Here is a 14806-nt window from a genome sequence, read left to right on the forward strand (position 1 = left end):
AAGTTTAGTGCAACAAGATGAAGCATCTCTGAAGTTAAGAGTTTTTCTGTAGTTACAGTCCTGTGATTTAGTGAGGGGGGGGATTTATGCCTGAATGCTGTGAAACCCCTCGTATAAAATTGTTCTCCATAAATTTTTAAGGAAAAATGAACCTTTTTAAACTTCTGTATATAGCTGTATACAAACTGCATATACTGCAGAGCATGCCAAGCTAGAAAACGTTTATTTTAATGTTTAAATCAGATCACTGTGTAATTATTACTTAAAAAGTTCCCACGGTGATGGTTATTATGACTACAGTAACAGTTATTGACTCTATATCATGTACTTTTGCTTTTCCTAGTGATCAGATAAACTCTCAGCTTTTCATGATGCATGAATGGGGAAATGATGAAAAATGGAATGGACTATTTCATTAATTTTTCTCTGCAGTTATATTGTGTGCTTTTGTATTATTATTTTTGTATTGATGATATCTATTGATTATAGCTATTACTCCGTGTGTAAGTCCGAATGCTGGGATCTTTTAATAATTTTTTCCTACTGATAGATAGAAATCTCTGGGTGCATCATATCATTACTGAAAACTCCACACTGACATGAGCGGAAGCATATCAAGGCTATTACTATATGCGACCTCCAATGTACACTGATTTTTTTGGTTGTGATTAAGTATTGAAGTTTGTGTATTTGTATGGTCGTGCATTTTTCTTCTAACAACGTCTAAAAGTGCACTGGATGAGCTTCCAAAAGTGTGACTTGGTATGATCAGGAGATAACTCTTTTATACTATATCTTTGCATGATTTGTAACATGGTGTGATATTTTACATAGTGATCAAAAATATATTGTCTGGGAGGACTAGTGGTGTGCACAGCAACATGTATGTAGCCCCATACCCTTTCTTCTACATCACTAACCTTCCTTGGTGGTCAACAAGAAAACCAACACTCGTTCAATTCTTGTTCAACAGTACTTCAGTCCGTTTAATAAGCTTGTTGTCATTCTGCCAAATTAATGTATACAAGTCACTTGAACTCTTGAAGCAGTGAGCAGGGGATTGCTTAAGACTTTTTTTTCTAATCTTAGGAAATGTTTTATGAAACTGAACATCTAAAAATGAACCAGTAGTGTAACTTGGCAACAGACTGGCTCCTTGCATCATTAGGTTCTTGCTCCGTCACATGAGGATGTTTCTTGTAGTCTAGCTCCTTCCCCAAACTCTTCGTGTGTATACTATATGAATATGAAGTTAAATACAATCGTTTCTCACAATCCTGATGGGTGTGTTCTTGAAGAACCACATCATTACTGAAATCACCATTGAAAACTGTTTCAATGGAAAGGAAGGAAAAGCATTTCAACTAGCAGTGGATTAACAGCCTATATTGATAGACTGTTTAATCCTGTATGTGCATTTCAAAAGTGAACATTGTAATATAATTCATTACTAGTTTTACTCAATGTAGTGGAAAAACTAGTGATGAAAGTCAATTCATAAGCACTAGCAGATTTGAGCCTCGTAGGCTGTCCTCATGCTCCTGTGGAGGGATACCATGCCCTCCCTCAGTACCAGCATACCCTTCCATGTTGGCCACAACACGCTTCCTGACCACAACCACTCCATCCATCCCTGACCATCACACCATGAATGATAGAATGCCATTTTTCATTGGTAAGATAACCACTCACTCCTGCTATTTTCCATCTCCATGATCACATATGCTCAGCAATAGAATATTTTCTTGAAACTATCACCCCAGCATCCATCAGTTTTATCCATCTACCGAACTCTGCAGTAGTAGGTTTAAAACACTTGAACTCGGGACACATTTTCCTCAGGTTAACATGGTTACCTCTGGAGTATTCAGGGAAGGAAAAAATGGAAGTAGTCAAGGAATTGTGTAGCTGAACCATATTAGATTCTTGCATAAATTCTTGGGAATTTCTGGATGCATATTAACTTTACTGCAGATACCACACATGAAGTTTTCCATCTTAAGTTTTGGAGGTCATGGTCAAAAGTCAGAGTCACAGGTAATATTCTCTTGTGGGTTCAAAACCATATGTAGTGGGCACAATTGCTTTGCAGTCGTAGGTTCTTGTTTTAGATATTTCTATGCAGTGTGTTATGATTCTGATCCTGGCAGGTTCGCCAATTCTTATGTTACGAATCTTTCTGGGAAGGCCCGTCAATTATATTTATTATGCACGCTGGATAACGCTATACTAACATTATGGGACGAAAGCAAACACCAGGGTTAAATCTACATATAATACAAGAAATAAAATACAAGATGACAAGCACATTAATTGGGTACAAACACTATCGTTAACACTTTACCTTCAGTATTCCACACTCTACATTCCAGGTAAGATTTCAGACCAGGAGGTCTCTTTCCTTTATGACAAGTTCACTATAAAATTATGATACAAGACACTTATTCGTTGGGCAATTCTATAAGTTATGATACATCGTTACACTCAGACCTGACGTGACACAGTATAACATCTTACAATCTAGGGCAGTGGTGGCTATGGAGTTCAAGACAAGGGAAGCTTACATTACCTTGCTGGGCACGGGTCTGCTGAAGGAATCGGCTCCCAGACTATTGTCTGAGCCTTTTATCTGAAGGAACAGCAAGGCAGGAACAGCTAGCCATGCCTTGACCCGTCACCTATAACTACGATAGGTCGGAATGACCACAGTTGCCCTTGATTGGTCAAAAGACTGATTATCACACTCTCATCCAGACGTGATTGGCTGGAGGAGGCCTAAGGTCCGGTCCTCATACTGTCTAATGGCCCAGGCTTGTATCTCAGATGACACAACCAGGATGGGTGGGCGAACTTTCCTAGGCATGCCCTCGCGGCTGACCCTGGGTCACTTGACCATGGGACCTGAATAGTAATTAGCAGGTTGGTTGTGGGGACGCACCACTAATCTTAGCCACCTGACTTGACGTGTGAGATCACAGGTACACATGGGGTCGAGGAATCCCTTGGGTCCTCCCAGGTCACCACGTGGCTTTTCTAAGCATACAAATTCTCTATTATAGATACTACGAACATGCAGGTTCATGAGAACAAACGCAGAGGTTCGTAACAAGTGTTAGCTTTATTGTATTTTCCTCTTATTGATGGCTGAATTCTGTTTGTTTTCATGCTTTATTCATAGTTAATGTAATTGTGGAGGCATACTGGATTTTAGTTTTTAAGCTGGAAGCTACATGGTATACCTATAGTCAGTCTTTCTCTCTGAAAGTCATCGAGTTATCATTGTTTTCATTGAGAAAAATGAAAATAGATAACAGGATATCCATGTATCATTTAATGCATTGGCTTTTTCAGTTGTTTTTCTCTTTTCATATCTTATGCAGGAGCCTTTTATCATATTGTCTAAATTCATGGTTTTATCTTAACCCATTCACTGCATTTGAGCTGTAGCACATACAAACAGTGTTTTATCAGGTTGAGTCACTTGTGATTTTGAATAGTAGATTATGTTTTAGTTGATCACAAGAACAACTTTGAGACAAATGTTTTTAGGATATTTCAGCATATCTTGCATAGATTGTACAGTGGATACTAGGAATGCTGCAGTGAAAGGGTTAAGGACCTTGCAGAATTATCTTTCAGCCATACCTGAAGCATACCTATGTTGCTTATTTTGTGTATTCATTTAACCTTTGCATGGGTTGGATGGATGGCCACCTTCCTCTCATAGCACCTTACTGATTTTCACTGGCACTACTGGAAGTGATCCACAATTTCAAGACTATTTTTGTCATAGATGAAGGTATTTTATTATTCAGGATGGTCACTTCCAACAGACATTTTTATTTTTCATCACGCTTATGGGGTCTGATGGCTTTATAGTGACTGAACATTGGTTTGTGAGTTGCCTGCTAGGAAAGGATGGTGGCATGGAGACTGGGGTTGCATGTATGCTGCTGTACGCTTCATAAGTTCCCCCCAGCACACCAAACTGTAGACCCTTACTAAGAAAAAAGGACTAAATAAACCAGTCTGGTTTACTGAAAAGCAGGGCATTGTTATGAATGACCAAATATCAAGAGAAAAAGACTTTCTGTATATCAGAGGAATATTGCAATTTAAGTATTTTGATATTCATTTCTTATATCCAGGATATGTAATAGTCATATACTTCTAAGTTGACCTAAAGTAGAATTAGCATAGCATAGATAATGGTTATCATGGAACAGAACAGGTGTTAGACTCCACCTACAAGTGATAACACTGTGAGTGGGAAATCTTTTTCAACAATGCTCTGTCATTGTCAGTGGATGGAGAGGAGTTCAGTGTTGCTAAGGACCCTCTTGTTCAAAAGGAGTGCATCTTACTTTGCTCCTGCATGGAGTGCATTCTCAAAGCAGTATGATTCCCAGTAAAGGGGACCTGGGGTTGCATAAAGAACCACCTGAGAACATTGATGATCACAGATGTAGATAATCGTCCACCAGATGATATTGGCATATAGTGGAATACCACATGAATTTGTTGTAAAGCACATCCATAAACTGTTGATATATAGTGTCTTACTGGTAATTTGATGTATGTAGAAATGGCCTTGGAGGATTAAGAAAAACTGCCAATATGTCGAAAAAATAATTCCTCTAAAATCAAGTCATCTTACCTTGACATGTGATGGATCCCTCTGGTTATTCAGATAAGTTTTCCTTATAGTTCACTGTTGAATATATGTATATGGAACTTATCTTCTATTGCAGAATACTCATTTGTCTCACATTTTTAGTAAGTTTTTCTATCAATGTTAGTATCTCTACCCTGTTTCTGCATGTAAAACGAGATGGAACTTCAGAGAATCTTCTCTCATTGTTTGTCATTTTAACTGGTATTATTATTTATGAACTCAAAGCATTATGATGTCAAATTAAACAGATATTCAACAGTCAGGCAGTTATTTGCTATATTAAGAGAAGAGCTGGTTACTCTTGTATATTACAAATCTTAAGGAGAGGACCACCTCAGAATGATGAAAGTTAAGTATAAACAAGTTATAGTCAACCTCAGAATGTGGAACATTAAAAAAAATAGTTAACACCATGATACAACTGGGATTATTTTCTGATTTGTAAATTCATTCTATCTAAGTAATGATTGTTTTTTGTGTCATTTCAGCCTTATTCAGTAATTTGTAAGAGTTCCAAAAAACATACTTGTATGTTCTAACTATTCTATGAAAGTGTATCATGTAACTGCTATTATACCCTCAGTGTACACTCATGCTTTGTCAGTTTTGAATCAACTCCTCTGTTGTATATAAAAACCTTGCTGTAAGTACAATACCTTGTTTAACTTGGAGAATGAACTTGTGTTGCTTTTATCTGAGACATCTCAGTTTAAAGAAATGCTATAAACTGTCATAACATTTGGTAGTCATTTGTCATATGTTCTTTTATTTCACTACTGTGTGGAGCAGTGTCAATGATACTTCAAAATAATAAATCCGCTGTATTGAAGATTTTCACCCAGGGATTTTGTTCTTTGTATTTAATGAATTTTATTTACATTATTCTCATTTGGAACACATTCAACATGAATGCATTATGTTTATTATTATATGAAATCTTACCTTATGATTTTCCTTATAGGCTTGTGATATTTTGAATTCTGATAAGGAAAATTTGAACATTAACCCTGCTAATAGGTGTGTTTTGAGTTCAATTTTATATAATGATTTTAATCCACTAAAAAAAATTTAGTATCAGTTAAAGAAGGATATTTGCATCAGATGCATCAGCACCTTTATTATTCAGTTATATCATTACTTTAATTAACTAGAACTTGGTGTTGCAGAATCTTCATAGAAAACCACATGTATTACAGATCAGTGGACTGCTTTTGATTATTCTTATGTCAGAAATAGGTGCTGTAGCAATGCAGTATATTTATGCTTAGTTTGAACATATACAGACTTTATTTTCTAGATGTGGTAATTGTTCAATGTAGTAAATTACACACCAAATTTAGGTGAGTAAATGCATGTGTAAAAGTGGATGTAGAATTGAGCAAAAGTTTTGGGATACATTTAGGTGTAAGGCAGAGCTGTATGATGTTACCATGGCTTTTTGATAATTATATATATGAATGGAGTGATGAGAGAGATGAAGCAAAACTAAGGAAAAGGGGTGCAGAGATGGAGTGTGTCAGTGAGATGTGGTGGGAAAAGGGGTGCAGAGATGGAGTGTGTCAGTGAGATGTGGTGGCTAGTGGTGTGATTAGATGGAATGAAGAAAGAAATGCAGGGGTGTATAAGATATGTGGTGTGGCAGGGAATGCATAGGGAATGAATTATGGAATGATAGAATGGGTGAAGTGTAATACTTTGAGATAGTTTGGGTATGTTGAAAGTATGCAAGATTGAGAGTTTATAAGGAGAATGCATGATGGTACAATTAAGGGGGGATGATGTGAGAGGGAGACCACTTGTGACATTGGCAAATAGGCTGGAGGGAGAGAGATGGTGGAAGAATATGTGGAATTGGTATGCAAGGAAGGCATGGAAGGACAGGGTTAAGGAGACCTTTGCCATGGCCACCCCTTCATGGGAGCTCCTACAGGGAATGGGTGTTAGAGATGTTGATAGATAGTGTTCAGGTGTTGCTGATTACATGCCGGAAGTTCTTGTTTTATCCTCAATACCGTTTCACTTCAAAGAAATATAGCACACATTATTTAGTTCTGAATTACATATATGAAATCTCTAATTCAATGTCTTGAGTTTATTTGTTGCATGGTGTGTACAGATGCTTTAGTTATGTCAGCATCTTTGCCTTAGCATTGATACTTTTAAGTCAATGAATAGATAATTTTCAGTTTGTGCTAGCACAAAATCCTCATTTTCCAAAGTAGATTTGGTTATTGAGGCGTATCACACTTTCTGTAGTTCACTCATCCTCATAGTACCTGACAGTGACAGCTCAAATTTTTTGTTAGAGTGTTCTGTTTATGACACCTCAGGTTCTAATTAATTGTGGTCCTGATATAGCTGCACAGTTCTTGCTGAATGTTATTAACGGATTAAGTACATGGCTATCAAAATTATAGGAACTGACAAGTAAATAGATTCACACCAATGATTTTCATGGTTTCCTATCTTGCAAAAGCATCCTGATGGAGGGGAATTTCAACAGAATTTCAAATTTCACTAGTTCATTATTTGCATGTTCTAAAGTAGTGACATTTAATTTCTTATCCTTTAAAGCCAATACGTATTGAATCACAGTTTAAAGATGATCCAAGAAAGAACTTGATGTTTTAAAAGCTTTAATTATATAAGTAATAAGAAAATTCAATAAAGCAGAGTAAAAAACAAGCCTCAATTTGATATTTCATGAATATTTGTGTTTTTAAGAAATCTTCAATTGATTATAAACTTTTTACAGGTGAAGAAACTTCAGGACCGAGTATCGAAGGCCAAGGAAGAAGTGTCACGAGGGCGAGACAAATATGAGATTTGCCTTAAAGAAATTTCTGACTTCAATCCCAAGTATATAGAGGTTAGTTTTTCTTTTTTCACTGTCAGAATAGATTATGATTTTTAGGGACTGTAGAAAATGTTGCTTGAACCTCAAGGCTGGCCAAGCATAAACTTTGATTAGATTTGAGGATATGGAGAACATACCCATTATATATAATATTATGAATGTAGAAAATTGAAAATGTTTTCATAATCATTTGTATATAATCTTTTAAAGCTCAGGCCCATAGAAACAGAGGAATTAGAAATTTCAAGCCATTCCATTCTGGTACAGATATGCTAGTACAGTTTTATGTTTTTAACATAAGCAGTATTGTTTCAGTGATTATCACAAAGTTTATATTTTTTAGAACAATGGAAAATTCTGTGAATACCTTGTTGAAAGAAAGCGTGCCTGTACTAACACAAAATGATATAGACACCGTATACTTTTTTCGTAATGTGACACAGGCAAAAGATGCTCAAGTGAAAGTATATGCATTGGTAACAAGGAAGAGTAAGAGAAAACTTATGTAGAAATTGATCAGGACTCTATAGACCCATGTAGACCTGACTCCTAAAAATATGCAGATTAAAAGTTGAAAGGAAGAAGACTGTATCATACTTGTCTATCCTTGAGTGACTGTCTCACAAAAACCATGGGATGCAGCATCTAGACATGGGCCTGAATGATACCCAATATTCTTGTTTTAGGCAGATATATGACAATTCTTTAATTAAAACTGCCAATAGTGCAACGTAAAATGATTTAAAGTAAACAGTTTGCACCTGTCATTACAGAGCATTGTCAGAACAGGGTAATTTTGCTTGTGTAATTGTTAATTGATGATAGATGAGTTTGCAAAATTCTCATTGAAACTAATAAGACCTTATTAATGCCTGTATATTTCATCTTTATTGTAATATATTGGTGGAAACTGTGAAACCCTGAATCTTGAATCATACATATTTTGTCCAAAAGCAATACTTTTATGTCTTTGCTTTCCTTGATTTTGGTATATCCATATTGGCAACTCTGTATATATAAACAGAATTTTGTTTAAAGGACTTTTACACTTGAAGCTAAATGTTTTAGGTCAAGTTTGATTGAAGTCTGGCAGTAGAAAAAGATGCAACAATTTTTCGTATATGATTTCTGTTAAGTTTCAGTACATAGTTCTCCCAGGACATATTTCTTAACTTAAAGCAGTCACTGATACTGCTCTGACAGACAAGGTTAGGGGACCTGCTACACAGGGGACAAGCTAAACTTGTCTAAATGGAAAACATGAATCACCAAAGTAAGTACTAGGGAAGGAAGGTTGCCTTGTTGCTGTAAGGTAAATAAGCTGCCAACAGATGGCACTCCAATTCTGCCCAACATCAGTGACTCTTAGATAATGTAAGAGAAAATATCGAAAATGCTGAATACAACTGTTAGGTAAAAATATACTAATGAACAATTTCTTATTGGTAAGTACACGAAGGTGCACAACTGGAAGAAAAAAAAGGAATAAAAGACCCACCATTTGTAAACTAACCAAGGTCAGTTAGGTCATTCACATACAAGAAACATAATTAGAGGGAATAGGCAAACTATATCTGTTGCCCAACACATAAAGTAACCATGGATAAATGGATACTTAGTTTGGTGAATTGAAAGGGCAGTGAAAGTCTGTAATTACATGGGGAAAAAATGGATTTTTCAAGGGAAGGGGCAACAGAAGACATAGAAGAAAATTAAAAAATGCAGTGAAGAACTTATACATCCCCCCCATGTCCTTACACCTTAAAAATACGGGTTTTTATTATCCATCTTCAGTATATCATAGCATCAGCTTCTATTGTGAAAATGTGAGATTGAAAAATAGATTGAGAGAAAATTTGTTGGCCAAACTTTCTTCCTTTTAATGGATTCCATCTTTGCCCATTTCCTCACAGCAACTTCATATCATAGTCAGTTACACTCTAACATTTCTAACACGTTACTGTGACTGCATCTTAAATATCTGTTTTGTTTCATTTCAGTACATTTTAACAAAAAGAGAATCCCAAGAATGTGACTTAGGGCCATGAAAATAATGCATTTTTGTTTTTGTTTTTCAGGACATGACACATGTGTTTGAAAAGGCACAAGAAGCAGAATCTAAGAGACTAATCTTCTGTAAGGATATGCTCTTTGCCACACACAAATGTCTCAACGTATCTAATGACCCAAGGTAAACCTGATCTTTGTTCTTTACTTGTGGAGTTTAGTTACATTAAGTAAAGCGTTTGGCAGCTTAGATTGATGTATTGCAATGTAACCTTGTACAGAGGTCCCTTGCCATAATTGTTTTGCCAACCGTGGATTTAAGTATGAATCATTATGGCAAGAGACATCACTTTCTTGGCAAAATTGGGCATGCTTGATGGTATAGCAGTCCCATCAGTGATCTTTGGATGCCTTAGACAAAAATGTAAAGAGGGTGGATGTGTTGGAAATGAAATGCCCAAGGAGGGGATGTGGGGTGAAGAAGACGGATCAAATAAGAAATGATAAAATAAGAGAGAGGTGTGTTAGTGAGAGGTGCATGTATGAGAAAATATTTTTGACGTTTAGAGAGATTGACTAGGAAAGATTTCATATCAGAAGTGGAGGAAACAAAGGAAAAGAGGAAGCCAAGGAAGAGTTGGAAAAATGTAGTGAATGATGCTTTGGAGGTTCAGGGCCCAAATACACAGGAGGGTGTGAGGCGTGGAAGGGAGAGAACAGATTGGAACAGTGTTGTATATGGTGGATTTGCTGTCAGTGGGCTGAACCGAGGCACTTGAGGTAATTTAGGAAAACCACAGAAAGGTCAGTAGGGCTTGGTTTTGGATGGGGACTCTGGTTTCAGTGCATTATACGTAATGGCTAGAGAGTGGATGTGAACAAATAAGGCCATTTCTTAATGTGTTCTGTGCACCTTACTACACTAATGCAAGAAATGGTGAGCATGTATCAAATATGTATGCGTGTATGTGTATACATTTTTTTCATACAAATTTGCCATTTCCTGTGTTAGCGGGGTATCATTAAGAACAGAGGCCTGAGCCTTAGAGGGAGTATCCTCACTTGGCTCCCCTTTCAGTATAATAGATAAGTGATAGATATAGATTTATTTCTTATGTTTAATTGCTGTTTCCCATGTCACCGAGGTAGCACCGGGAAACAGATGAAGAATGGTCCATCCACTCATATATACACACGCGCGCACACACACACACACACACACACACATATATATTATATTTTATTTATTTTATTTAATTTGTTTTGTCGCTGTCTCCCGCGTTTGCGAGGTAGCGCAAGGAAACAGACAAAAGAAATGGCCCAGCCCACCCCCATACACAATGTATATACATACACGTCCACACACACAAATATACATACCTATACATCTCAATGTACACATATATATACACATACAGACACATACATATATACCCATGCACACAATTCACACTGTCTGCCTTTATTCATTCCCATCGCCACCTCGCCACACATGGAATACCATCCCCCTCCCCCCTCATGTGTGCAAGGTAGCACTAGGAAAAGACAACAAAGGCCCCATTCGTTCACACTCAGTCTCTAGCTGTCATGCAATAATGCCCGAAACCACAGCTCCCTTTCCACAATCAGGCCCCACACAACTTTCCATGGTTTACCACAGACGCTTCACATGCCCTGATTCAATCCACTGACAGCACGTCAACCCCGGTATACCACATCGATCCAATTCACTCTATTCCTTGCCCGCCTTTCACCCTCCTCCATGTTCAGGCCCCGATCTTACAAAATCTTTTTCACTCCATCTTTCCACCTCCAATTTGGTCTCCCACTTCTCCTCGTTTCCTCCACCTCCGACACATATATCCTCTTGGTCAATCTTTCCTCACTCATTTTCTCCATGTGCCCAAGCCATTTCAAAACACCCTCTTCTGCTCTCTCAACCACACTCTTTTTATTTCCACACATCTCTCTTACCCTTACATTACTTACTCGATCAAACCACCTCACACCACACATTGTCCTCAAACACCTCATTTCCAGCACATCCACCCTCCTGCACACAACTCTATCCATAGCCCACGCCTCGCAACCATACAACATTGTTGGAACCACTGTTCCTTCAATGAAACATACCCATTTTTGCTTTCTGAGATAATGTTCTCGACTTCCACACATTCTTCAAGGCTCCCAGGATTTTCGCCCCCTCCCCCACCCTATGATTCACTTCCGCTTCCATGGTTCCATCCACTGCCAGATCCACTCCCAGATATCTAAAACACTTCACTTCCTCCAGTTTTTCTCCAAACTTACCTCCCAATTGACTTGACCCTCAACCCTACTGTACCTAGTAACCTTGCTCTTATTCACATTTACTCTTAACTTTCTTCTTTCACACACGTTACCAAACTCAGTCACCAGCTTCTGCATTTTCTCACATGAATCAGCCACCAGCGCTGTATCATCAGCGAACAACAACTGACTCACTTCCCAAGCTCTCTCATCCACAACAGACTTCATACTTGCCCCTCTTTCCAAAACTCTTGCATTCACCTCCCTAACAACCCCATCCATTAACAAATTAAACAACCATGGAGACATCACACACCCTTGCCGCAAACCTACATTCCCTGAGAACCAATCACTTTCCTCTCTTCCTACACGTACACATGCCTTACATCCTCGATAAAAACTTTTCACTGCTTCTAACAACTTGCCTCCCACACCATATATTCTTAATACCTTCCACAGAGCATCTCTGTCAACTCTATCATATGCCTTCTCCAGATCCATAAATGCTACATACAAATACATTTGCTTTTCTAAGTATTTCTCACATTCTTCAAAGCAAACACCTGATCCACACATCCTCTACCACTTCTGAAACCACACTGCTCTTCCCCAATCTGATGCTCTGTACATGCCTTCACCCTCTCAATCAATACCCTCCCATATGATTTACCAGGAATACTCAACAAACTTATACCTCTGAAATTTGATCACTCACTCTTATCCCCTTTGCCTTTGTACAGTGGCACTATGCACGCATTCTGCCAATCCTCAGGCACCTCACCATGAGTCATACATTCATTAAATAACCTTACCAACCAGTCAACAATACAGTCACCCCCTTTTTTATTAAATTCCACTGCAATACCATCCAAACCTGCTGCCTTGCCAGCTTTCATCTTCTGCAAAGCTTTTACTACCTCTTCTCTGTTTACCAAATAATTTTCCCTAACCCTCTCACTTTGCACACAACCTCGACCAAGACACCCTATATCTGCCACTGTATCATCAAACACATTCAACAAGCCTTCAAAATACTCACTCCATCTCCTCACATCACCACTACTTGTTATCACCTCCCCATTAGCGGCCCTTCACTGAAGTTCCCATTTGCTCCCTTGTCTTACGCACTTTATTTACCTCTTTCCAGAACATCTTTTTATTCTCCCTAAGATTTAATGATACTCTCTCACCCCAACTCTCATTTGCCCTCTTTTTCACCTCTTGCACCTTTCTCTTGACCTCCTGTCTCTTTCTTTTATACATCTCCCACTCAATTGCATTTTTTCCCTGCAAAAATCGTCCAAATGCCTCTCTCTTCTCTTTCACTAATAATCTTACTTCTTCATCCCACCACTCACTACCCTTTCTAATCAACCCACCTCTCACGCTTCTCATGCCACAAGCATCTTTTGCGCAATCCATCACTCATTCCCTAAATACATCCCATTCTTCCCCCACTCCCCTTACTTCCATTGTTCTCACCTTTTTCCATTCTGTACTCAGTCTCTCCTGGTACTTCCTCACACAAGTCTCCTTCCCAAGCTCACTTACTCTCACCACCCTCTTCACGCCAGCATTCACTCTTCTTTTCTGAAAACCCATACAAATCTTCACCTTAGCCTCCACAAGATAATGATCAGACATCCCTCCAGTTGCACCTCTCAGCACATTTACATCCAAAAGTCTCTCTTTCGCGCGCCTGTCAATTAACATGTAATCCAATAACGCTCTCTGGCCATCTGTCCTACTTACATACGTATACTTATGTATATCTCGCTTTTTAAACCAGGTATTCCCAATCACTAGTCCTTTTTTCAGCACATAAATCTACAAGCTCTTCACCATTTCCATTTACAACACTGAACACCCCATGTATATATATATATATATATATATATATATATATATATATATATATATTTTTTTTTTTTTTTTGTCGCTGTCTCCCGCGTTTGTGAGGTAGTGCAAGGAAACAGACGAAAGAAATGGCCCAACCCACCCCCATACACATGTATATACATACGTCCACACACGCAAATATACATACCTACACAGCTTTCCATGGTTTACCCCAGACGCTTCACATGCCCTGATTCAATCCACTGACAGCACATCAACCCCGGTATACATATATATTATGTTTTTTTTTATTTTGCTTTGTCGCTGTCTCCTGTGTTTGCGATTTTTGCGAGGTAGCGCAAGGAAACAGACGAAAGAAATGGCCCAACCCACCCCCATACACATGTATATACATACACGTCCACACACGCAAATATACATACCCATACATTTCAATGTACACATATATATACACACACAGACTCATACATATATACACATGCACACAATTCACACTGTCTGCCTTTATTCATTCCCATCACCACCTCACCACACATGGAATAGCATCCCCCTCCCCCCTCATGTGTGCAAGGTAGCGCTAGGAAAAGACAACAAAGGCCCCATTCGTTCACACTCAGTCTCTAGCTGTCATGCAATAATGCCCGAAACCACAGCTCCCTGTCCACATCCAGGCCCCACAAAACTTTCCATGGTTTACCCCAGACGCTTCACATGCCTTGATTCAATCCATTGACAGCACGTCGACCCCGGTATACTACATCGATCTAATTCACTCTATTCTTTGCCCGCCTTACACCCTCCTGCATGTTCAGGCCCTGATCACTCAAAATCTTTTTCACTCCATCTTTCCACCTCCAATTGGGTCTCCCACTTCTCGTTCCCTCCACCTCCAACACATATATCCTCTTGGTCAATCTTTCCTCAGTCATTCTCTCCATGTGCCCAAACCATTTCAAAACACCCTCTTCTGCTCTCTCAACCACGCTGGAAATCCTCCCCTCTCGTTTTTTTTTTTTTAATTTTCCAAAAGAAGGAACAGAGAGTTGGGCCAGGTGAGGGTATTCCCTCAAAGGCCCAGTCCTCTGTTCTTAACGCTACCTCGCTAATTCGGGAAATGG

At 38.5% G+C, this 14806-nt stretch overlaps 1 protein-coding gene across 12 annotated transcripts in view; it reads left to right on the forward strand.

Moving 5' to 3' along the window:
* Positions 1-14806, forward strand: part of Synd (protein kinase C and casein kinase substrate in neurons protein Synd) — a 322204-nt gene that overhangs the window by 270663 nt on the left and 36735 nt on the right. For all 12 annotated transcript variants that reach the window (XM_071656541.1, XM_071656540.1, XM_071656539.1 and 9 more), the window contains 2 exons: positions 7431-7544; positions 9611-9723. In XM_071656541.1, the coding sequence (XP_071512642.1) occupies positions 7431-7544; positions 9611-9723 (227 nt within the window). The remainder of the gene's footprint in view (positions 1-7430; positions 7545-9610; positions 9724-14806) is intronic.

This window comes from Panulirus ornatus, chromosome 63 (assembly GCF_036320965.1).
Source record: "Panulirus ornatus isolate Po-2019 chromosome 63, ASM3632096v1, whole genome shotgun sequence".
In the NCBI taxonomy this organism is placed as follows: domain Eukaryota; kingdom Metazoa; phylum Arthropoda; class Malacostraca; order Decapoda; family Palinuridae; genus Panulirus; species Panulirus ornatus.